The sequence below is a fragment of the Lissotriton helveticus genome, chromosome 8 (genome assembly GCF_964261635.1).
Source record: "Lissotriton helveticus chromosome 8, aLisHel1.1, whole genome shotgun sequence".
Lineage (NCBI taxonomy): Eukaryota > Metazoa > Chordata > Amphibia > Caudata > Salamandridae > Lissotriton > Lissotriton helveticus.
In genome coordinates, this window is record NC_136069.1 from 1496777882 (window position 1) to 1496804262 (window position 26381).

Genomic DNA, 26381 nt, shown 5'->3' on the forward strand with positions numbered 1-26381 from the left:
AGTAGCTGCACGCTCTACAAGTCTTTTTTAACATAACATTATCTTTTGAGTGGGCAGACGGCCGCAGAGGGACCAACTCCCATTATCTGGTAGACTGCCAGACGCTGCCCGCTTGGTAGCCCCATCCGCAGCTGGGACCAACCGGAGTACATCCTCTGCAGTACCTCCCTCGGCACATCATGGCTACATCAAGGCCAAAGAAGAACACTGCCATCATCAAAGATCTCCTGAGAAAGGGCACATCCAAGAAAATGGGCGCCACCACAATCTCCCTGGATGCAAGTGGAGCAAGCTCACCGGCACGATTACAAGTGGCTTCATGGAAGCACTTATTGACACGCTACGGAGTGATATCGCCGCCCTCCAAACGGACATGGTCACCCAAATTAAAGATTTGCGCCACGACCTGGGGGAACTGGAGCAGAGGGTGGACTCGGTGGAACACACTGCTGACTCCAGAGAAGAGGAGATGGAAGAATGCTGCAGGGAGATCCTGGAACTTAAGGTTCGAAATATGGCCCTCAACATGCATCTGGTGGACTTAGAAAACAGGTCACGTAGGTCCAATATCCAAATTAAAGGGGTGTCCTTACAATCAGATGCCAGGCGCCTAGAAGAGTATGTTCTGCGCCTCTTCAGAAACATTGTACTGGCCCTGGAGGCAAGAAACCTTCTTCTAGACTGGACGCCTAGGGTGGGGTGCCCCTCCAACTCACCAGGTGTGCCATAGGACATCTTGACATGTCTCCATAACTATAAACAAAAGGAGCTAATTATGGCAGCAGTGCGGGACCAACCACATGTTCTCTTTGAGGGTCACAAAGTCCAACAGTACCAGGACTTGTCAGTCATTTCACTCCAGCGACGTAGGGCCGTAAGACCTGTGAAGGCGTTCCTGAGGGATAAAGGAGTGCGGTACAGGTGGGGTAACCCATTCCGGCTGGTATTCTCATGGCAAGGAGAGAAACGAGTAACAAGCACACCTTCGGAGGCAGCAGATATTTTGGGTCTAGAACTGGATCGGGGCTCAATGCACTAGCTCGCAGGTATCAGCTTCAGACTCCCAAAGGCAACGCCTCTTCAGGAATCCTCCCCTGTCACAGCATACAAGGCCCACGAAAACCGAAAGCATCAAGGAGCGCTCGGATTTACTAGGGCAGCTCTCTGATCACCACCAGTCCCCAGAGCGCGACAACGATGAATGACAAGCCACTCAGCACGTAGCCTCAATGGAGAGGGGCGGATGGCACCCCCTGGGGCCTCTCTGTGCCTTGCTTAACTGACTGGTTGCAGTGGGGGAAGTGAACTCCTATCTTTTCCACCCCTCGCACAGACCAGCGACATGGATCCTCACTACACTATCGCAAGTTTGCACCAACAGTTGCTTTTGTTCTATTTCTTGTTTGTGTTGTCATGTTCATTTACTGATTTAATTCTCTGCTCTTCATCAGACAGGCTCACTACGTACCTGGGTTGGGGTTGGGAGTAATGCGGGAGTTGTTGGGGGCTCTCATAGCGGCCTTGTCCACATTGAAACATGGTGAAGGTACTTAGTTTGAACGTAAGAGGTCTAAATTCACCGGCCAAAAGAATAGCCATCCTCAATCAGCTTAAGGTGGCCCAATGTGATCTATGCCTCCTACAGGTAGCCCACCTGTTGAAAAAGGATTGTCACAGAATGCGGTCGAGATGGTTCGGTCGCCAGTATTGGTCCCCTGGTCAGGGGAAAAAGGCGGGGTTGCGATTCTTGTGGCTACACACTTCAAAGGGAGGGTTGAAGGGGTACAATCTGAGATTCCCGTTCGGCTGTTGTCCCTGAGGGTGTCTTTGGCTCAACATACGCTCACTATAGCTACCCTCTATGCCCCCAATGAAAGGCAGGAACCCTTTATTCGTCAGGCATTAGGCGAGGTACTGGCGTCCCCGGACTCCAAGTTGGTAATAGGAGGTGTTTTTAACTTGGTTATGGACACTGCCATAGATAGGTTCACTTCACGTCCAAGGCCTACAGGGATGTTCTCCCCACAACGGTTCAGCTGGCTTGCGGAGGCAGGGCTTACAGATATTTGGTGGGCATTGAACCAGCAGTCATGGTCCTACTCCTTTTTATCTTCTGCCCACCAATCTCATGCTAGAATCGATTACTTCTTGGTTTCGGCCCCTTTATGCCCAAGAGTAGTTAGGGCCACAATTGAAGTGGCAGCCTTATCTGACCATGCCCTGATCCAGCTAGATATACGCCTTCCGACAGCACATCAAACTAGCAAAATGTGGCGCCTCAATCCTAAATTGTTAACTTATGATGCCACGGTAAAGGAAGTGGGGAAGGCCATAGTAGATTACATCTTTGTCAATGACACACCAGACAACGCGATTACTACACTTTGGGAGGCCTTTAAAGCAGTCGTTAGAGGCACCTATATTGCGATAGCGGCCAAACTTAACAGGGAACGAGCCTCGAAGCGAGCTGCACTTGAAGCCGGCATGAAGGAGCTGGAAGACGAGCACTGATGAGTAGCTTCACATAAAAACAGACTGCAACTAAATGTATCGCAGAAACGGCTTAGAGCGCTAGATATGGGCGCGGCTGCGTACGCCTTGTTGCGAACACGTCAGAAGTATTATGCGGGGGTAACAAGGCTGGGAAACTACTAGCACACAGGCTGAGGGTGCAGGCACACGCTAGACTAGTACAGGCTATAATAAATGACAGCGGACACCACCTTGCGAGGGATGAGAATATAGCGCCAGAATTCAGCCGCTTTTATGTGCAGCTATACACAGCGGAGGAGATTGCCCCAGACACTTGCTTACCGTACATCGAGCAGACCCCCATCACAAAATTGCTGACCTTTCACGCTGAGCAGTTGGAGAAAGACATATCAAAGAGGGAGGTGTTAGACGCAATAGGTCGCTTGCAAGTGGAAAAAGCCCCGGGGCAAGACTGGTTCATAACTGCCTTTTATAAGCAATATGCGGCCCTTCTAGCTCCCATTTTAGCTCGTCTATATAATTCCTTTAGTGAATTGGGGGAGCTTACAGAGTAAATGCGCATGGTCATCATCACGGTGTTACCAAAGCCGGGGAAAGACACACAACTCTGTGCCTCCTACCACCCCCTTTCCCTCCTAAACGTTGATGCTAAGATTTTTACTAGGATTTTGGCAGGGCGACCGGGCAGACACATGCCGGGCTTGATAGAGCCCGATCAATCTGGCTTTATACCGGGTCGAACCTGCAGCGATAACATTAAACCGCTTTTTCATCTATTGGACAAGACTCAGCGCTCCCAAGCCCCGACGCTGTTCTTGTCCATAGACGCCGAAAAGGCCTCTGATTGTGTGCATTGGCCTTTCCTGCACAGGGTGCTGGAAACGGTGGGCTTCGGAACCAGGTTGCGACGTTTAATCGGGCGGGTTACGCAGATTCCAAAGTGCAGGTACGGGTGAACAACACTCAATCCCTGATCTTTTCGGTTATACGGGGGACACGCAAGGGCTGCCGTCCCTCACCCCTCCTATTTGCACTCTATATGGAGCCGCTGGCGGACCGCATCCGCCGTCATCCACCGAATAAAGGTGTCTGGATGGGGGGCCAAGCCCACAAAATAGCCCTGTACGTGGACGACGTCTTATTGACTGTCACCAATCCGCATGGCTCATTGCCTCCCCATTTGGAGGAGCTAGCGCGATTTGGGGAGGTCTCAGGCTTTAAAGTGAATACAGCCAAAACACAAGCCCTGAACATCACCATCCCTCGTGAGGAACAAACCCACTTGGAGTCAGCATTTCCCTTTCAGTAGTCACAGCAGGGTATCCAATACCTGGGCACTCAAATACTGCCCACAATCGAAAGTTTGTTCACCGATTATTACACGGCCTTGCTACATACCGTGAGATCACTTATTCATGGCGGGGGGGCCCTCCCCTGGGTGTGCCGCATAGCGGCAGTGAAAATGACCTTGTTGCCAAGGATTCTCTACTTTAAGCAGGTGATGCTGTTGCCTCCTCCCAAAGCCATTTTGAGGAAATTACAGATTGCCCTTAAGTCCTTCATATGGGCGGGTAAGCGGTTCGGATGGCGAAGAGCGAACATACCTGCTGCTTGCTAAGGGGGGACTGGGAATACCAAAGCTGACAAAATATTACCAGGCTGCTCAGCTACGTTATATAGTCGAATGGCAGTGCCTGATGACCGAAAAACCCTGGCGCTTTCTGGACCAGGTGGTCGTGGGCATCCATATTTGGAAGATCCCGTGGTTACAGCGCAAACATCGCCCGCTGGATGTAAACATTTTGCCAGTGGTCCGAGCAACGGTTGGGGTGTGGGACAAAGTATGCTCCACCCACCAGCTATCCACATGTATCTCGCCACTCACGCCGATCATAGGAAATCCAGATTTCCCTCAAGCACTGTCAGAGAAGGTGTTTGCACATTGGCAGGGGGCATAATGTAAGAGGATTGGGGACCTGTTTGATGTACGAGGCCTGTTGGACTTCAAGGCTCGCCAGCAGGACTTTGGGCTCCCGGACTCGAAATATTGGCATTATCTAGCGGTCAGACATAGGGTATCCCTTCCTGCGATTAAGCCGCATGCTAGTAGAAGACTAACGTTGTTTGAATGCTGGCTTCTATCTCGCAAGGACGATTCTCGTATTTCGTGTGACATATATTCCTTTTTAAACACCCTGCCTACACCGCTACACACTCCAGCTAGGAAGAGATGGGAGCAGGAATGCGAATGCAGCTTTACAGATAAAGAGTGGTTAGATATCTTGCACCGAGCACGTACCTCTGCCACAAGCGCTTCAGGCAAAGAAACTCCTATAATTAGTGCACTACTGGTATTACACCCCGGCCCGCTTGGCTCAGTGGCAAAGGGAGAGGCCGGATGAATGTTGAAGGCACTGCGCTCACTCGGGCACACTCACCCATTTACTGTGGCGCTGCCCCAAACTTCATAAAAAAAACAACAAGTGATGGACTGAATGTGGATCAATGTCACACACTCCCCCAGTCAAAAGATCTGGGCCCAAATACATCGTTTTTTTGCACTCCACACCACCCTGGGTCAGATAATGGCTTTATGCAAATCAGCTCTGACCCTGTTGCCCCATGGGAACAGTCCAGTCCGAACTACAACAGCCATATCTTTCCCAGACCGGAATCAAGCATCCGAGGACCGGACCGGTTTCGAGGTAACACCTCTCTTCAGCCCGGCTAGCTTGACTCCAAGTGGTGTGGAGTGCCTGGGACCCACGTCTGGGCATCCCCAGCGCACTTAGGGCGGCAATTGCAAAAAACAACAAGTGATGGACTGAATGTGGATCAATGTCACACACTCCCCCAGTCAAAAGATCTGGGCCCAAATCCATCGTTTTTTTGCACTCCACACCACCCTGGGTCAGATAATGGCTTTATGCAAATCAGCTCTGACCCTGTTGCCCCATGGGAACAGTCCAGTCCGAACTACAACAGCCATATCTTTCCCAGACCGGAATCAAGCATCCGAGGACCGGACCGGTTTCGAGGTAACACCTCTCTTCAGCCCGGCTAGCTTGACTCCAAGTGGTGTGGAGTGCCTGGGACCCACGTCTGGGCATCCCCAGCGCACTTAGGGCGGCAATTGCAAAAAACAACAAGTGATGGACTGAATGTCGATCAATGTCACACACTCCCCCAGTCAAAAGATCTGGGCCCAAATCCATCGTTTTTTTGCACTCCACACCACCCTGGGTCAGATAATGGCTTTATGCAAATCAGCTCTGACCCTGTTGCCCCATGGGAACAGTCCAGTCCGAACTACAACAGCCATATCTTTCCCAGACCGGAATCAAGCATCCGAGGACCGGACCGGTTTCGAGGTAACACCTCTCTTCAGCCCGGCTAGCTTGACTCCAAGTGGTGTGGAGTGCCTGGGACCCACGTCTGGGCATCCCCAGCGCACTTAGGGCGGCAATTGCAAAAAACAACAAGTGATGGACTGAATGTGGATCAATGTCACACACTCCCCCAGTCAAAAGATCTGGGCCCAAATCCATCGTTTTTTTGCACTCCACACCACCCTGGGTCAGATAATGGCTTTATGCAAATCAGCTCTGACCCTGTTGCCCCATGGGAACAGTCCAGTCCGAACTACAACAGCCATATCTTTCCCAGACCGGAATCAAGCATCCGAGGACCGGACCGGTTTCGAGGTAACACCTCTCTTCAGCCCGGCTAGCTTGACTCCAAGTGGTGTGGAGTGCCTGGGACCCACGTCTGGGCATCCCCAGCGCACTTAGGGCGGCAATTGCAAAAAACAACAAGTGATGGACTGAATGTGGATCAATGTCACACACTCCCCCAGTCAAAAGATCTGGGCCCAAATCCATCGTTTTTTTGCACTCCACACCACCCTGGGTCAGATAATGGCTTTATGCAAATCAGCTCTGACCCTGTTGCCCCATGGGAACAGTCCAGTCCGAACTACAACAGCCATATCTTTCCCAGACCGGAATCAAGCATCCGAGGACCGGACCGGTTTCGAGGTAACACCTCTCTTCAGCCCGGCTAGCTTGACTCCAAGTGGTGTGGAGTGCCTGGGACCCACGTCTGGGCATCCCCAGCGCACTTAGGGCGGCAATTGCAAAAAACAACAAGTGATGGGCTGAATGTGGATCAATGTCACACACTCCCCCAGTCAAAAGATCTGGGCCCAAATCCATCGTTTTTTTGCACTCCACACCACCCTGGGTCAGATAATGGCTTTATGCAAATCAGCTCTGACCCTGTTGCCCCATGGGAACAGTCCAGTCCGAACTACAACAGCCATATCTTTCCCAGACCGGAATCAAGCATCCGAGGACCGGACCGGTTTCGAGGTAACACCTCTCTTCAGCCTGGCTAGCTTGACTCCAAGTGGTGTGGAGTGCCTGGGACCCACGTCTGGGCATCCCCAGCGCACTTAGGGCGGCAATTGCAAAAAACAACAAGTGATGGACTGAATGTGGATCAATGTCACACACTCCCCCAGTCAAAAGATCTGGGCCCAAATCCATCGTTTTTTTGCACTCCACACCACCCTGGGTCAGATAATGGCTTTATGCAAATCAGCTCTGACCCTGTTGCCCCATGGGAACAGTCCAGTCCGAACTACAACAGCCATATCTTTCCCAGACCGGAATCAAGCATCCGAGGACCGGACCGGTTTCGAGGTAACACCTCTCTTCAGCCCGGCTAGCTTGACTCCAAGTGGTGTGGAGTGCCTGGGACCCACGTCTGGGCATCCCCAGCGCACTTAGGGCGGCAATTGCAAAAAACAACAAGTGATGGACTGAATGTGGATCAATGTCACACACTCCCCCAGTCAAAAGATCTGGGCCCAAATCCATCGTTTTTTTGCACTCCACACCACCCTGGGTCAGATAATGGCTTTATGCAAATCAGCTCTGACCCTGTTGCCCCATGGGAACAGTCCAGTCCGAACTACAACAGCCATATCTTTCCCAGACCGGAATCAAGCATCCGAGGACCGGACCGGTTTCGAGGTAACACCTCTCTTCAGCCCAAACTTCATAGGTATTGGAAGGAGGTCCTGACCGACATTGACACAATGTTTAACGCCGAAATACCCCGCTTTCTGACCTACGTACTGTTAGGATTGCCCAATGCCTAAACCTATCCACTACACTCCAAATGGGGAAAACCATAACATTGGCATTGTGTGCAGCGAAACAGGTCCTGTTATCAAAGTGGAGCACAGACGTAGTTCCGACCCATACAGATCGGCTCCATTAACTTTGGGACTTATTAGGGATGGAGAAGTTGACAGCTACCATTAGTCACACATTACCCACACATCACACATGCATTGCACACTTCTTGGGAGAGTTTCAACAACGTACATGCCCGATATACCTACACATACTGCAGATCACGCTATCCACACCCCCGGTGGATCCAGAAGAGGAGAAAGAGTGATGTTCACAACTGCGCAATTTGAGGACATGTTGTTTCCTTTTTTAAGGTTTGATGTAAATTTGGATTGTTTCTAATTTTTCTGTTTTGACCCATGACTACCAATGGATGTAGGCACGGGATAATGTAAATTGAACAAATACCTTATTGCTTATTCCTCGCTGGCCAATGGATGTAGGCGACAGCTGATGTTCTTTCTCCCCTTCCCCCCCTTTTTTTTTTTTTAAATCAATAAAAAGTTACAATCCTAAAAAATGTTGTGAAGTCACAAGGAGGAAGCACTCGTTTCCACTTTGTTCCGCCACCTAACCCCAGTTTCCAGAGACCCCATCACAGCAACGGAATTATTGTCTCACCCTTCTTTTGAACAGAAGCTAGGTAGGCGGGAGAATGCCGGCGGTGCTATCCCTGCTATCCTCTGTGCGTGCGGGTCTTTGCCGACGCGCTCATAGAGAGGCTAAGTAAGAAGTCATGTTGACAAGGGGCTCTCTGTCAACGTGATGCTGGCTCTCCTCTCTTCATTTGAGAGTGGAAAGAGTTGCTTTGAGCTAGGAGGGGGTTTGCATGCAGAAAGTGGTGAGGGTGGGTGGCAGGACATTAGCTTATTTATGTTTGACGTGGGTTGCAGGAGGAGCGGCATGTTTTTTGAAATAATAAATTTAAAGAGGGGTGGGAGGCATATGCAGTGGGTGGTAGGTGGCCAGGTTTTTATTTTTTAATTTGATGTGGAAGGGAGGTTATATGTAGTGTGGTGGTGATGGGTGGCAACAGGCCAATAATTTTATATACATTTTTGTATTCTATATATATTTCCCCAGTGCTTCTCTGTCCCTGTGCACATGTTGGAAGCAGAAACAGATGATTTGGGGTGGGGGGCGTAATCAGCACAAAATTACAGATGGATAAAATGTAAATAATGGATGTTATTCACCTCGGAGGGAGTGACATATCAAGCTCAATGCTTGTGATCTATTTGATGACACTCAGAATTTCTTGGTGTATCATTTTCAGAATTACCCATTTTTTATTCTGTATGTTGTGTGTGGATGATTTAGTTCTCAGAGATACATTTTATCGGTAGATCGGTATTTAAACCACAGTATTGTAACATTGAAACTCTTCTCCTTGTATACCATTGGGGGGAGAGCCTGGTCAAGCCTCAGCGCTAGGGTCGTGACCTGCTTCTGGCCCTCTGTTTCCTCTGTACTCTCTAATGTGCTTTCCCTGGTCGTGCCTGGGACACCTCACGATTAGTGAAACCCCCCAGCAATTAGTTTGGTATATTGCAAGCAAAAAGGTTGGACCTTCTTGTGAAGCAAGCCAAAAATGTTGGATTTAGACTGTTAGTCTAATTAATCAAAACTTCACATATGCTATGTGCCTCGAGTATCATCAGACATTCTTAGAGAACTCAGGATACTAGGTTTAATTGTTTTCTTACTTCATTATATGTGAGAAACTGCACATTTAAGAGTTTTTCAGTTGTCTCGCAATTCAAAGTGATACACGTTGATTACCCCAGGTCCTTCTATTCATTACTTATGTAGATAACCATCTCCCAGACAGAAAAAAAGACCAGAGGAATGCTGGGCCCCATAACCCCACCCCCTCCCTCTCGAAGTACCTAACCAGTACTTACCCAGGATTCTGCCTGTTCTTTTTTCTGTCTTCCGGCAGATTGGGACGAGTAAGGATCTGGAGTTCCCTGCGTGAATAGCTTCTCTGCTGCTAGGTGATGGGGGCGTTGCTGGTGGTCGTGTCTTCCCCCTCTGTCGGGCTTGGAGGGAGACGTGCATTTTCCTCTCCTAGACCTTCAGGGGTTTGGGTTTTTCCTCCCTGCAGGTGTGCCTCCCGGCTTGCTGGGCTTGCCAGGATGCACAAATATTTTAGGAAGGTCTTCTGCTGCTGGTGCACCGGCCCTCCCGGTCAGTTCCGGGTTGCGAGGGCGTGTCTTCCTGGTGGCTGGGCCGGGTGAAAGATGCGCTGCGGTGGCTGGATGGAGGCTCGGGCTGTGCTGGTGGTGCCCCAGGGGTTCCTGGAGGCCGATGTGGTTGTTTGCCTGCTGCCCTCGAGCTGTGGCTGGTTGTGCGTGCCTGGGCTAGCTGCTGGGGGCATGTCCCTGTGACCAGCTTTCGACTCCTTATTCCGGTCTGGGTGCTTTGGCGGTCATCCTATGTCAGCGCTGGTGGTTGGTGCAGGACGTTCTTGCCTTGGGGCCTGGTCCTCCTCTGGGGGGTTCAGTGGCAGTGATGTCCGCTGTACACTCATGTGGCCGGGTCAGTCAGGTTGGTGGGAGCTTGCTCTTTGGTCAGTAATCCTCCCTTCCTGGTCTGGTCTGTGTGGTCCTGCCCTTGGTTGGTCCTCTGGGTGTGGCCCAGTTGGCAGCCCTCTCCTCTTTTTTTCTGGGCCTCCCCGAAGGTGATGGGGTTTTTCCTGTTGTTGACCCTGTTGCCCTTCGTTTACTGGTTGGGGTGGGGGCTATTGGGTCTTCTCCTCTGCTCTCTTCTGGGGTTCGATGTGTGTACGCGCCCTTTTGGGCTTTTTGTGCCCTGTGAGCTGCTGTCTGTTCTGGTCCTCCTTATGCCGGTGGTTCTGGTGGTGTGGTTGCTTCAGCCCCCATTTCCCTTCCGGGGATTGGCCTTTGGGTTCGGGGTCTCTCTGGTGGGACTCCTTTCTGGCCTTGGTTTTCTATTGTCCTTGCCATGTCGCCTTCATGGCTGGCTCCCTTCCACACTGCGGTTTTGGGGATAGGGGTTGGGGTCGGTGGGGTCTGGTTGCCCTGCTTGTCTGTTTTCTGTGGTTGGCTGCCTCCTTGGTGCCAGTGGTGCCTTCTCCTTTCAGGGGTCCTGGTTCTTCCGGCCCTTGGTTGTGTCCCTATTGGTCTGTTGCTTTGGATCTTCCTCCAGCCGTGGCCTACTCACTGTCCTTCTGTTGCTGGCGGTCTCTGGTGCTTCCTTTGTGTGTGGTACTCCTCCTCCTTTGTTGCTTTGAGGATGTTCCCGGTGTGGGTTGGCTGACATCTGGGTAGCGGCGCCGTTGGCTTGCTGCTCTTTTGTTTCTCCTTGGTCGTCTCCTTAGCTGCTGCCCATGCAGGTAAGAGAGGTGGGGCCGGTTTAGAGGAGGTTTCGACAGACGACCACGAGGGGAAAAAATGATTTATCTAATTTTCCCTCGTGGTCATTTTTCGAATCCCTCAACCCGGCCCCACTGCCCAATTTACACTCAATCAGCATTGAAGGAAATTATATTTTGCAACCTTAGTCCTATATGACATCAGAGCAGACAAAGATACACAAGCTTCTACCCCACTGACATCACAGAAAGTGATAGGAAGTACTAGTTGGTCCCGTTTACATCTTAGAACGTGGCGTCACATGGCATTTACCCTTAAAGTGACGGCGTAGTAAAACATCTGACAGGGAGTAAAAAATATATATAATCCTGCTGAAGCAGATGCAATTTAATCTAATTGATCTCAAATGCTGTTGAAATTCCTTCCACATGTTGTCCTGCTGATAGGGCCTAGGTATATATGTACCGTATTTTCTGGCGTATAAGACGACTTTTTAACCCTTGAAAATCTTTTCAAAAGTTGGGGGTCGTCTTATACGCCGGTGTCATTTAATAAGCAAGCGAATATAGCCCAAACCCTGTATTTTAAAAGGAAAACTAGGGGGTCGTCTTATACGCCAGAAAATACGGTATTCAAAGTTGAATGTTGTACAAAAGCTGGCAATTGGAAATGTACCCTGGTAAATGTGTGGGCTAAGTTGATAGTGGCTCATATTGACAAATAATTAGTGCATGCAAAGGGAAATTGACTGAGGCTTTTAATTGCATGAGACCCTGAGTTGTCACTCGGATGTCAGTTGATGACGCAGCTGGATGGATCTGAGCACTCTTCACTTTATGGACCAGCTACGTAGACTGCACTCTAAGAGCCAAATGCGTTTTGCACACCTAAATTCTTCTTTGTGTGCTTTTGTGAAAGGTAAGAACAAAATATAGAGCGTTGCATATGGGATTTGCACAATGGTATGTTTGCATCCATGGTGGAATTCATGTGTTTGCAAATCTAATAGGGCCAGATTAGCGGGTGTCGTGGATGCCTCCACTTGTAAACATTAGTGCGCACACTCAAGCATGATCATTTTGGATATTTAATTATTTGAATATAGTTCCTCACTCAGAAAGCACACATATTTACTCCTGGCAAGAGCAAGTTTTCTTTCCAAGGTGGGGAGGGCATACCCTGTTATTCAAAGGGGTATCTAGAAGAAGTGAAAGATGGTTTTGGACCACTGTGGCATGGTGAAGACTGCGATGCCTAGGGTCGGTGACATTCATATTGGCTCCTGTGGAATGGAAATTAAAATGTAACTAACTTTTACTCACTAACTGAACACCTTCATAGTGTTTATAAACGTAGCATATTATATATTTACGAATTATGATATGCCTAAGATGTGTGGCAATCACATTGGCCAAGGTTTGTAGAATCTGATTTGGAAAAGTAATTTGTGTAGACCTACGAAATTGCTTGAAACAGAGTAACGTTGCAGCATTGTAGTCTGCTTCTGAGGCCTGTTGTTAAAAGCCCTTTTCCTTAGTTATAGGCCTAAGCCGTACTTGGGGGATTGTAATTAGGGAGAGGAGCTTTAACAACTGTTAAAGCTCAGGCGGTAGGGCTATACTGCTCTTACAACATTTCACTAAGGGAAGATTTATGTATAATAGAGTGAGAAACAGAAAGACAAGCATTGGCTTGTTGGAACAGAGGGTCTGCACTAGCCATTAATGGCCTTGAGACACTTCATTGTCTTCGAAAGAGTGCTGATCATTCCAATTCTCCAGTATAGCATTCTAAACCACTACCACTGTTGTAGTATGAATTAAATGGTTTTATACTGAAAATCTCAACCCAAGATGCTAAGCAAGTGACAGAGTATTATTTCAATCAGAAATGTACAATTAGAATGTTTCTATCATTAGACATTTCAAGCATTTCCTTTTAGTAAAGACACATAGATTCACTTGGCTACAACAAAAATGGTTTCCCATGTCACAATTATTCTGCTTTTTTATCAAACACCAAAAATGAATTTACGAAATAGATGAAAACAGGATCAGTCAAAATCAGTGACTTGTTGGGACCACGGTGAAGCACAGAAGAATCCACCATCAAAACATATATGGGCAGCACAAAGATTGAGAAAAACTTTGTTCACTCCTAGCAGATCATTACATGACCTACAACGCAGCAAATATCTGGCCCATCTGTTCTGCACTATTTCACTTAGCATATGAAATCTTGATATTTTCTTTTTGTCAGTAAGTCTGTAAACCTTTGGGATGCTTAGGACTTGGTTATCTTGCTAATCAATAAATAACTATTTTCTCCTTTCAGATGCAGTTCATGTAACTCAGCAAAGCGGAAGACATGCCGAGGAGCCAATGCTTGCTTCCTCAAATCCCTAACTGCTATCTTTCACTCTATTCTTCCATTCTGATGGTAAAAAGATCCCAGTGAAGGCCCATGAAGGAGAACGGGCGAAACGTTCACCGGACAAACCATCCAGTCACTGAGAAGCCAAGAAATGCCAGAAGTGTAGGATCTTTGATTAGCAACTAATCCTTCCGATTTTTCAGCTTATGCTACAATACCTCCAATCGGTAGCGTACAAAAGAAAACCTTGTATATGAATTTTGAAAATCCAAAATTTACTTTTGGAATTGCTGCCTGAAATGAGGGGATCGCGGAACTCGGCTCAGAGGCCAGTTTTCTTTTCCTGAGGGGTCAGAGCCGTTTCAACGAATCGTACAGTTTCAACGAATCATACAGTATCGTTTCAAACCTGTAGAATCAGTTACTGAATTAACACTTTTCCTTTACAAAAACTATATATATTCAGTTTGTAGTAGACATTCCTTTTGTATTTTTATTTGTATTTATTTATGATTATCATTTAAAAAAAACATTAATATTGTATCAAAGACCACCTTATGAAAATGAGTATGGATGTATACAGAATGTTTAGATTTTTATCCACACGAATGAATCCGATTTTGAATGGTTTTTCAGCTGAAATGTGGCACACTAAATATTTTAAAATGAGTACGTTTGTGTGTCAGTAGATGGCTTGATGCCAAAATCTAATGATTTTCTGTACATGAGGTAGGGGGCAAATTGTAGAATGCATTAGTCCTTATAGCCTATTCTGTGCCTAGGATTTCGTAAGGGAATAGGTAAGTGAATAGGATATGCATTTCATTTTACATTCAAGTGCAATGGGAAAGGGGCATATATTACTTTGTGATTGGCATGTCATTATTTTACATGTGACATTGTAATGCCTTTCCAAAATGAATGTGAGGAATTACTTTCATGCTCAGACTTTCCTTCTTCATAAAACTGTAGAAAAGCTGCGGATGTTGCCATCTGCTTAATACATTTTTACTTTTCTTTGAACAACCATATAAGTGAATTTGCCCATTTACAGGTTTGTGGTAGCTAGGTAAGTGAAGCAGTGCTGTTGATCAGCACTTCTTAGTGTGTATATACAGTATAAGATTAGAATTTGAGGGTGGCCTGAAGAAGGTTAGCTATTGGCATGAAAGTATTTCTGTACATGAAATCCACATACTTGCTGCATTGTCTCTGCAGATTCTATTTTTGTTTAAAATATAAAAATGTATGTGAGCAAAAATGGGTGGATTTTCAAATAAATGTAACTTCCACTGAACTTTTGTTACGGGAATGGGGGTCTGAGGTACTTTTTCTGCTTAAATTGTGCATGGATGATTTTTTATTTATTTAATAAAATTGGCAAATGCATTCCATTATCTGAATATTACATTATATTTTCATATATGTTATACAGAACTCGCACTCTTAACTCCCTTGTTAATGCGATTACGAATGAAGCTCCTGATTAAAAAAAAAGTATGTATATGTAAATCTGTTTTTCCATACAACACCAATATTGTATAAATGTATATTGGAAATTGCAACACTTCTGTTGAATTTTAGAACTTATAATGCCTGCTTGTCAGGCCAATCATGAATATGCTGCAGTGGAATTTTTTTCTTTCATTGTGTTCCACTTGGCCTGACCCTGAAGAGCGCAGGACTTTGGCTTTCATCTAATTTCAGATTCAATAATCAGTGCATGACAAAGCTATTTCCTTTCGCTCTTTTCCCAGTACAAGCTAGCAAGTTCTTGTTGTGAAGACTAGGATGTGCTTTAGAGACGTATGCTGAAATTCTAATTATAGATGCTTGTGAGTTAATGTGAAAAAAACACAATAATTAATGAGTAACAGAAGGAACGAAGCACAGGTTTGTTGTATACAACATATTGATACATGCACAATTGTTTTCAACATGGAAATCGTTCAAAATGACTTCAACTACCTTAATTCACTGTAGTAGATGCTAGAAGAAAGGCTATGCACTGAATTTTGATATAAGAAATAATTCCTACTGCCGTCCACTCACTTTCATTGATTCACACATGCTATGGTGGCCGTCAGTCTGTCAGAAAGAGGGAACTGCGCTCTCAAAATGGCGTATTCAGGGATGACATAGCAACCAAGCATTCAATGGTGTTGGGTGCCTACAGTAGGGTAGGCGAAGGGTCTTGCTGTCGCCCTTGACCAGTGGAGGTAAGTAATTAAACTCATCATAGGACACAGTCATCGGACAAACATAGGACAAACTCATCTAAGGACACAATAACAAACATAGGACTACTATACTCTTTGCTACCTCTCTATCTTGGTGGCCATCTTAGACTAGTCAATCCTCATCTCTTCACCATGCCTAACGAAGCGGCCATCTTAGGCTAGTCAAATTCTCTACCCCTCCATATACACTTCTTAACTTTTTCTCCCACACCTCCCTCGCGCACACCATAGCTCTTTTCCTACACCGACCCTCACAGCCCCCCATCACCTGCCTCTTCCCCTTCGTCCAACATGGAACCCATGGGCAAACACACATATAAAATTAATTACCCCCCAGAGCTCTCCAAAAAGAACGCAAAACATTTTAAACACAACTTCTTAAAGTCCCACCCTGAAACCCCCTTTTTAGACACCTACTTCTCCCTTCTCAATGGAGCTAAGAGCACCGATATCATTCTTTACACTGTACGCAGAGCACAATGGAGAAAAGCATTCCTCACCCTACTCACCATCTCAACCTCCAGGAAAACTGCCCATGGCATAACACTTTCCACCACACCATCCGAACTCTACCCAGCTAGAGCAACCATCACTATCTACAATAACAGTACTATCTTAATTCAATCCACAGACAGAAACCTTGACCTATTTGACAACCTGTTCCCCACTTTCAAAGAATACATTTCCAACGCTCAGATCCCACACCATCTGGCCTCCAATCCCAACATCCTCGACCTCACACACCTCCTACCACTAACACGCACCTCCTCCCTCCCCCGGTACTCTACTCTATCACCCCCCGGCTACATACACCTCACACTCCTCTATCCCAGACGCGGTTCTCCCCTCCGCCACCAACACCCCCACCCCCTCTACCCCACTCCCACATAACCAGAACCCCACACTTCCGACTAGCTTCTCAGAACAACCCACCTCACCTGACCGCACCCCACACAACATGACTCTATCCCAACCCATCTCCCCCCACTCTTTGCACTCCCGCCACTCCTAGCCCTCACTCCTCCCTCAACCTCTCCCCCCCACTCTTTGCACTCCCGCCACTCATGGCCCTCACTCCTCCCTCAACCTCTCCCCCCCACTCTCACTCCCTTCTACCACATTGTCACCCCCGCAACGCCCAGCCTCCACATGCCCCGCAATTGCCTCACCCCCCTATCATTGATTCCCTGTCCAATAACACCACCACCATCACTAATCCTTTCACTCCCCCCCACAACCTCCCTACACACCCGAACACCAACACACTCACTAACACCTCCAACTCCAACCACTTCACTAACACCCCCACCCCTCTAACCCCTTACTCCAGTAACCTAGACACTTGCTCTCCTTCAGTGCCCTCCCCCAACTCCTTACCCAACCCCACTCTAGACACGATCATGGCCACCCTCCTCCAAGTGAGAGAAGAACTCCACACCCTCAAAGAGTTACTCCTCACACACCCCAGACAACCCCCTCCCACCACCACTTCTCAACCTAACAACATATCCCCCTCACATCCTACTCCCCCCTACATGGGACCTCCATCCCCTCGCAATACCTCCAACCGCCCCCAACGCACAATCAAGACTCTTTCGGACCTCGACATACACACCCTACTCCGCACATATGTCCCCGCTCGCCAAAACCTCTTAGCCACCACACACCTGTCCATTCCTACTATTCTCTCCAACCCTCTCAGACACCACACGCACAACAGAGGCTCCGACCCCAACAACCTCACAAAAGTCCCTCTCACTCTAGATCCCTCCTCCTCCCTCTGCACCCCCAAACTCAAATGCACACTTCTCAACTGTAGATCGGCCCAAAGACACTCCTCGGAGGTCGCTGATCTCATCATTTCTTTGAACCTTGACCTAGCCATCCTAACTGAAACATGGTTAACTGAATCTTCTACTCCTATCATGGATATCCTAGCCCCCCCCCAACTACTGCATCATTAGACTTGACAGGTCCAACAAGACAGGCGGTGGAATCACATGCATTTACAAGAGCAACCTCTCAATTAATAAAGTCACCGACCCTTCTCTTACCTCCTGTGAATATTTCTGCCTTGATGTCATCAGTGAAAACAAACCTGTATGTTCACTACACATCATCTACCACCCACCTGGGGACAACCTCACCTTCTCCCAACAACTCATGGACACAATCTCAATCAACTCAGGACGGCAAAACACACAAATTTACCTTGGCGATTACAATCTTCACTGGAATGATTGCAGTGACGCAGTGGTTAATAGCCTCAAAATTTTCCTTAACGCTTCTGACCTCACCCAAATTTGCAACAGCCCGACCCATGACAAAGTCTCGATCCTCGACCTTATCATCTACAAAGAAGGCACTATTCAACTTGATTCAACCCAACCCTGTGACTGGTCAGATCACCATATTGTCACATTCTTCATCAAGGAAAAAATTAAACGTATCCCGGTCCAATCCTCCAAGCCCAAAGTTTGGGAAAGAGACCTGAAGAAACTCAATCCAAACTCTCTACCCCCTAACAGCTGCAAACTCCTACTCCCCCCCCCCCTACCGGTGTTACTGACGTTCAGGGTTTAACTGACCACTATCTCAACGCTATGACCTCAATAATCAATGAGGCTGCACCGATACAACTGAAAAGAGTCTCCACCAAGATCTCCAACCCGTGGTACGACGGGAGTCTCAATGAAGACAGATGGGCCATGCGAATGGCAGAGCGCACCTGGAGAGATGTTCCCTCGGCACTGCAACTAAACATTCTGAAGAAAAAGAGAAACGCATACTTCAGGAAAATAAAACGCTCAAAATCAGATTTCTTCAGACTCCAGCTCGACCAAGCAAAAAAAGTCCAAGAAAACTGTTCGAGCTAATCCGATCACAATCCAAGGAACAACCCCAAGCAGCCGACACTATGGGCAATGCACCTTCCTGTGAAGATTTCTCTGCCTTCTTTAACCAAAAAACTGACAACATAAGGAGCGATCTCATCATTGACGCAAGCCTTTACTCCAAACCCCACTGCATAACACCCAATGAACCAAAAAACAATGCGACATGGTCATCCTTTAGCACTTACTCTGAAGAAGAAATTGACAGAATACTCAGCACCCTGAAACCATCCAATCACCTCACTGACCCTCTTCCTGCTAACGCTGTAAAAGACTTCACCCCTTTACTCCTCCCACTTTGGACTAAAATCATCAATAGCTCACTTCAACAAGCAACCATCCCTGACTCCCTCAAAGTTGGACAAGTTACACCTTTACTTAAGAAACCAACAGCCGACCCCACTGATCTAAACAACTACCGTCCGATTACCAACATTCCCACTCTCGCCAAACTGTTGGAAAAATGCGTTCAGCTACAATTGACAAAGCACATAGAACAGTTTGATCTCCTCAACCCTCATCAATCAGGCTTCCGAGCAGGGCACAGTACCGAAACTGCTATGACTCACATAATTGACGACGCCCTCCAAATTTTAGATCAAAATGATACCTGCCTCCTCATCCTTCTTGATCTCTCTTCAGCATTCAACACTGTGAAACATGAGAACTTACTCGAACTCTTAAACACAAGAATGGGTCTCTCTGGGATTGTTCTTCAGTGGTTCACCTCCTTTCTACACAACCGGTATCAGAAATTCAAGAGCAACAACCTGATGTCCTCTCCAGTACCTGTATCGTTAGGTGTCCCCCAAGGATCCTGCCTATCCCCTACTTTGTTCAACCTAGTTATGGAACCTCTCACCACCTTGCTACAAGCATCCAATGTGCACTTTCACATGTACGCCGATGACACTCAACTATATCTCAAACTACAATCCCCCAAAGACATTATGCGTCTGAACTCAACGATCAGAAGCACCCAATCCTGGCTGGCCGATAACCACCTCAAACTCAATGCTATGAAAACTGAGTTCCTTCTGATCTCACCTCCCGCGAAAATCTCTACCACTCAAACCTGGCTTAAGCACCTAACTGCACTCAATGTCCAACCGACCATCGTGGATTCAGCAAAATCTTTAGGCATAACACTTAACGCCAATCTCAACATGCAGCAGCATATCAGCAAGGCAACTAGGGGAGCAAACTTCCAAATAAATACCTTGAGGAAACTTACACCCTTCCTCCCAGCCAAAGACTTCCAAACTGCAGTACAAGCACTAGTCATCCCGCGCATAGACTACGGCAGCATCGTCCTCTGCGGTCTCCCCCTAACTACAACTGCACCCCTAAGAGCTTCACTAAACGCGGCAGCGAGACTCATCACTGGATCTAAAAAACACTCACATATCTCCCCTGACTTTAAATCCCTGAACTGGCTGCCTTTTGAAGCCAGAATACATCTAAAAATTGCCTGCATGACGCACAAGGCCATACACCTGAAATCACCCGGCTACCTCACTCAGAAGTTGACAATTTCCGGCGGATCCAGAACCACCAGAAGTACAAACAATCTTCTGCTGAAGCCTCGAAAATTCCGGAAAGAAAAAACTTACAAACGCTCCTTCTCAGGAATGGCGCCTAGGATCTGGAACTCACTCCCTCCTGAAACCAGGCTCACCTCCTCCACTCTTCTGTTTAAGAAAGAAGTTCAAGTGTATTTAGCCATGAGGATAGCTTTAACTTCCACTTTTGATCTTTTAAGACTCTGCGTCGATCTGTACTATTTGTTTGATCCCTTTGCACATATGTTTTACTTGTATTATCGACCTACCTGATTGTTCATGCTCCCTCTTATTTGTACTACTTGCATTGATGACCTACCTCCCTAACTATGCTCCCTCATGTACCCACCCTACCACTCACTTACCCCTTGCCTTTGTAAAGCGCTCTGTTATCTGCAAAGATCTTGTTCGCGCTATATAAAACTTTCAAAAGCCAGACTGTTCCCATGAGGCACCGGGTCAGACTGATTTGCATATGGCCATGTCTGAACTGGGGTGGTGGAGTGAGCTAAAGAATGGTGATGGATTAAACCCAGATCAGTTGACTGGGGTGAGTGTTTTATTTGCTCAAACGCAATGTCCATCATCCCCTTTGGTATCGCTTTGCACACTAACAAAGGCAAAAGTATTACTCCTTCTAGTTCCTCATTCCCAAGAAGTACTGCACCAAAAGGCCCATCCTTGATCTGCCATTGAACACATTAATTAATTCAGAACATTTTCACATTGTCACCTTACAAGATGTCATCCAGTTGCTACAAAATGGTAACTTCGTGTCTGTGTTAGATCTCAAAGATGCCTACTTCCACATGCTTTTGCATCAAGCCAGCCTTTTTTTTCATGGTTAGCGAAAATATTACAAATTCAAAATTATCTCCTTTGGGGTAACCTAGGCCCCAAAGGTTTTTAACAATTGTTTGGCCGTCGTCACTGCTCGCCTTTGCAGACATGCCATCGAGGTGTTTCCATATCTGGACGATTGGGTGATAAAGAGCTACAGCAAAGAACAATACCTAGCACACACTCAGTGGTCTAGTGTTGCTACTGCGCAAACTTGGTTTTGCAATCATTGTGAAAGTCGCATCTTCAGGCCCAGAAGGTTCAATCGTTCTTAGAGTCCATACTAAAGGCACAACCAGGCAAGGCATACCCAAACATGACATTCCCCCAACTGCTGCCTCTCTTTTTCAGTCACAACATCCCATTACTGTAAAAAACATTTTGGCATGATGTCCGCTTACATAGCAGTAGCACCCTATGCTAGTCAACATATGCACAGTTTACAGGAATGTTTGGCAAAACTGTGGCCTCAAGCAGAAGGCCTTTGGGAGGAGGATCTAGTGTTGGTAATGACTAGGCACAAAGAGCCCAGAATTCTCTCCACTCGTGGAACATCCTCAACCTCTTAATTGGCAGGCTGTTTCTACACCCCTTTCTGCAGGTGACCTTCACCTCAGATGCCTCTCTAATCTGGTGGGAAGCCCACCTTCCCCACATGACGATCCAGGGCACTTGGCCTTTACAGTACCTGGATCGCCAACTCAACTACCAAGAACTGCTAGCCATCAAGCTAGGCTTCAGAGCTTTTCTCCCAATGCTTCAAAACAAAACTGTATGCATAAAAACCGACAACATGACAGCCATATTCTTTATTCAGAAGTAAGGGTGGGGGAACAATTCACCCAGCTCTCACAGTTGGCATTGGACAGTGTTCCACAGCATCCACCTGCTTGCAGAGCATCTTCCGGAAGTGGACCACAACTTTGCGGCCATGCTCAGCAGAACACCTCACCAAATTTGTGAGCGGGAGCTCCACTCACAAGTAATTTCAAAATGGGGGCACTCCTACAATAGATCTATTCAGTACTTCTGAAAATGCAAACTGCCAAAACTTTGCTGCCAGGTACCCACTTCGTTAATCCAAGGGAAAAGCACAATGGATCAACTGGTCAGGGATATTTGTCGGCGCTTTTCCACCTCTTGCCCTGATGCCATAAGTCGTCCGGAAGGTGCAGCAGACCTCAATGACCCTAATCCTAGTTGCACCAACATGGGCATACAGCTGTGGTTCTCAGTACTTTTAGAAAGGTCTGTCTGCCCACATCAGAAGCTCCCACTGTGCATGGACCTTCTCATACAACAGCAGGGTTGGCTGAGACACTCAGACGCTAGATAGCTCAAGCTGGCAATTTGGCACCTCAATACTTCACATTTGGGTACCCACAACTCATGCCTGCTACACCGCTACATAGAAAAGATATGCTATATTTCATGTCTAAATAGATGGAACCATTTGCAGTCTCGGTACAAAAAATAATTTCTTAGCCTCTCCATCTTTACAATGTGGACTAGTGTGTAATTCAGTATGCTTACATCTCACTGCAGTTGCTGCATACCTGCAAATTAGACAGAAATTATCAATTTGTCATATCGCTATAATTAAAGTTTTCATGGAAGGGCTAAAAAGATTATCCCTCTAAGAACACCTCCTGAACTGTCATGGAACTTACATATTGTGGTCACACAACTCAAGGGGTCCCCCTTTGAGCCCCTTGTGTCCTTTACAATAACTATCATGGAAAGTGGATTTCCTGATAGCAATCCCTTCACTCAGACATAAAGTCCAGTCAACATTTCTTTGCTTTTACTAAGCCTCATAAGGGCTTATCTAATTCCAAGGGAGGAATTGCTAGATGAATAATTAAAAGCATCCAAACCTTCAATTATAAGGCAAAATGCACATTACTTGGGCTTCCTAGGTCGCACTCTACACATAAAGGAGGAGCCACACTGGGGGGCGTGGCCAAGCAACATGGCCGACAGGATGTGAGCTTTGCAGCTCCCGGCCAGCCCGCTGCATAGTCCTTAATAATCCTGAAAATTGACCTACTGATTTGCCCTGAACGCAGCAATGAAACCTGCAGCTCTCTGTGCATTTGGGGTGCCAGCTTCAGTCCGGGAGGGTCGATGATTAATGGCTTTTGGAGTGGGACTCGACTTGGCCTGGGCAGAGGATGGGTCTTGTGATGCAGCAACAGCTGAGGGGTCAGGCGACAGGGACCTGGGCCTCAGGTGCCCTGAGACCAGAGGAGATCTGTGACACTCTCCTGACTGACCCTGCGGACAGTCTCTCCCCCCCATCCTCTTGAGGTGCGGACGAATACGGCAGTGCCAGGGGGGCACGCTCCCTGCCTGGGTGATGCCGGCTGCCCCGGTGCAACTGTAGATGATCTGAGCTGTGCCCACAATTTGGTGGGGGCAGCTGCTGCCCGGCTGGGGCCTGCTCTGCCTGTAGATCTTGCGGTGAGCAGCTGGTGTCTGGGGGGGAGGGGGCCCTGAGCCTCAGCCCCGTACTCGAAAACGATGTGTTCAACATCGGCGTGCCACTGGCCTGTTCAGCGTTCTCGGAGGAGCTGCTCACCCTGACGACGCACAGGCGAACTGGTGAGTCGAGCTGGGTGTGCCTGCTGCCTGTGGGGCGCCGCCCTTTGTGCTGCCGGTTCAGCCCTGGGGGTTCGGACCCAACGGCTCCTGGTGCGCTGCTGTGGTTGGCGGCTGCAGCGACGGGGGCTAGTCCGTGGAGTCTGATGCCGGTTGTCCGTCCCCTCGACTGGTGGACCTCTTGGGTACCAAGAGGGCCTGTGAAGAAATAGCTGGTCCTTGACTGTGGCAGTGTGGTCTTGTTCCACTGGCCTGGGCGTTTTCTTCCCTCCGAGACTGGACCCTGCAAGCGTTTGCGGATCCCGGGTTTGGTGCTGATCCGTGGCGCCAGTACTGTAACCTGCCTCTGTAGTGCCTGGTGGGAGTTGAGGCGAGCGCTCCCCTTGCTGTTCTCAGCCTTGCAATGGGGGACGGACGGCTGGGGGCAGAATCCTGAGTAGAAGTGGGGATCTGGAGAAGCCCTACGCGCCATGAGACAAGCGGTGCACCGGGTGCTTGGAATGGTGCACTGGGAAGAGGCGTAATGAACACAAGCACTTCGACCAGTAAGTAATAGGCACGGGAGTGCCTCTTCCCTGACCGTAAGCGAGAACATTCTCTACTCCTGCAGAACTGTTAGTAGTTGATTGGCGTGGCATTGGATGTGATTTGGTGTGCACTTGGAGGGTGGTACTCAGGAACGGCTCGAGACTCTGGCCCTTCTGCGGGCCTACTGTGCATTGAGGGTTTGCAGCTGTTGGTCAGCACCAGAGGAGGCATTGAGAAGCACAGTAACCATTACATGTGAGCCCCCCCATGCTGTTTCGGAATTCTCACTGGAAATTAATTCTGTAGCCGAAATGCATTATCCCCTCCATCTGTCATTAATGATTCTTCCAAAGGTTTCCCCGCTGTGTCCTCTGATCTCTGCCAAGGAAGGGGTCTCTGGTTGATAGATATATATATATATATATATATATATATATATATATATATATATATATATATATATATATATATATATATATATATATATATATATATATATATATTTTTATATACACACATATATATTTATGTATATGAGAAAAATTACTCTTTAAGCCACCACAGTAGAACACTGGGTACTGTCACCATGTTAACAAAAGAAAAAGGCCATGATAGGGGTCAGGATTAGCAGACTTGACCATAGGAGAGGGAGCCTAAATGTTACCCTCATAATTTTTGTAAGAAAACATGTCAGTGAATTTTTTTTTTAGGTCATGGACTAGATGCACCTAAATCTCGGTGGTAGTCTGCAACTTGAGAACTAGGCTGCAGACTCAATAACCCTTGGATGATGTCCACAGCCTATGCACTGTTAGTGCCGTCTTAGATGTATCAATTCCAGACCGCAGACTGCCAGTGCCATTTTGAGTGTATTTAGTCTGTGGCCTTGAAAACCAGTCGGTGGATCACAAACACATTTTTGGACTATTTAAAAATGGAAAAACTGAAATTTAGGCCCATACAATTTATATATAGATGTGCCCTGGATCCACATTCCCAAGAAAAGGGGGTTAAACATACCCAACTCAACTGTTTTCCGTTTTGTGATGAGTCTCTCGTGATACTGCAGACCCAGCAGAACTAGCAATGAGGATTGTACTTTCTGTGACATCAGACAACTGTAATACAATTTAAAGACCGTTCTGAGCTGCTGATTGGCTGCCAACTCTGGTAATCATGCTCCACAAGAAATGATGTAATATCCTTGGAAGGCATGGGAAGTAACATCATTATGAGAGAAACAGGAGACCTGGGAGGGCATGTCTACAGCTCACTGCTCCAACATCACTTGCATTTGCACATATGGAAGAAGGTCTTCCAGGATTTTTAAGTGCAGTTGCACCGGAGGATGACGTGCAGTGCTTTGGGATAGCCGACCAAGAAGAAACTTTGGAGGAGTGGGAATTTATTACCGTCCTAGATGGGGAGAAAAAACGTGTGCACAGTCCTCTCTAAACTCTGCAAAAAGAGGCCACTACTCCTTTGGGACATCCACAATGCGTGGCCGCTTGAGTCCAAACACGAGAAGGAGTATGGAAGGTAGCTGAAGGGAGTGATCACATTCGGTGGCATAGGAGGCAGAGCCATTACCAAGTGTTTCAGCAAGGGTAGAAGGTTCAGGGACCCCAGGCCTATATCTTTCTTCAAGATTATTGAAGGAGCGAGGGAACCATACTCAAAGCTCTGGACCGTAAGAGCTTCAAAGTTACAAGTTAAGGTTAGGTATGAGTATGTGTTCCGTTTCTGTGAGTAGATGAATTAATAACATGGTAAGGATAAATCCTTTTTGTCTTCGTTTTATCTTAGCTAGAGCCATTACAGTGACTGTTCAACTCGTAAGAAATTCATTTCATTTTCTTTGAGGTTATCCAAGAAATTGCTTTATTTATTGAGCAAGGAACAAACAGCCGATACGTGTTTCACCCTATGTGGGGAGTAGCGCCAGGGCTTTCTCACATCCCATCGCGCCGAACACCAGATTACCCGGAGTACCTCGCTACATCTGGAGATTTACCCCTAATGAAAAATCGAACGTGGAAGATAATCATTGTGTTACTGTGCATCCGAAAAACTGGAAAAAGTTAGAGAATGATGTAATCAAATTTGTTTAGCCTTGAGAAAGCCCTGACGCTACTCGCCACATAGGGTGAAACATGTGTCGGCTGTTGTTTGTTCCTTGTTCAATAAATAAAGCAATTTCTTGTATAACCCCATCGAAAATTAAATGAATTTCTTACGAGTTGAACGGTCACTGTAATGGCTCTATCTAAGATAAAACGAAGACAAAAAGGATTTATCCTTACCATGTGAT

General features: G+C 47.2%; 1 protein-coding gene across 12 annotated transcripts in view; it reads left to right on the forward strand.

The window, feature by feature from the left end:
- PICALM (phosphatidylinositol binding clathrin assembly protein) overlaps positions 1–14799 on the forward strand; it is a 519981-nt gene extending 505182 nt beyond the window's left edge. For 7 of the 12 annotated variants that reach the window (XM_078658455.1, XM_078658454.1, XM_078658453.1 and 4 more), the window contains one exon: positions 13367–14799. In XM_078658455.1, coding sequence (XP_078514581.1) covers positions 13367–13381 — 15 coding nt within the window. In that variant the 3' untranslated portion in view covers positions 13382–14799. The remainder of the gene's footprint in view (positions 1–13366) is intronic. The other 5 variants (XM_078658450.1, XM_078658452.1, XM_078658444.1 and 2 more) reach the window with 1 other exon arrangement.
- The last annotated feature ends 11582 nt before the right edge of the window (positions 14800–26381 follow it).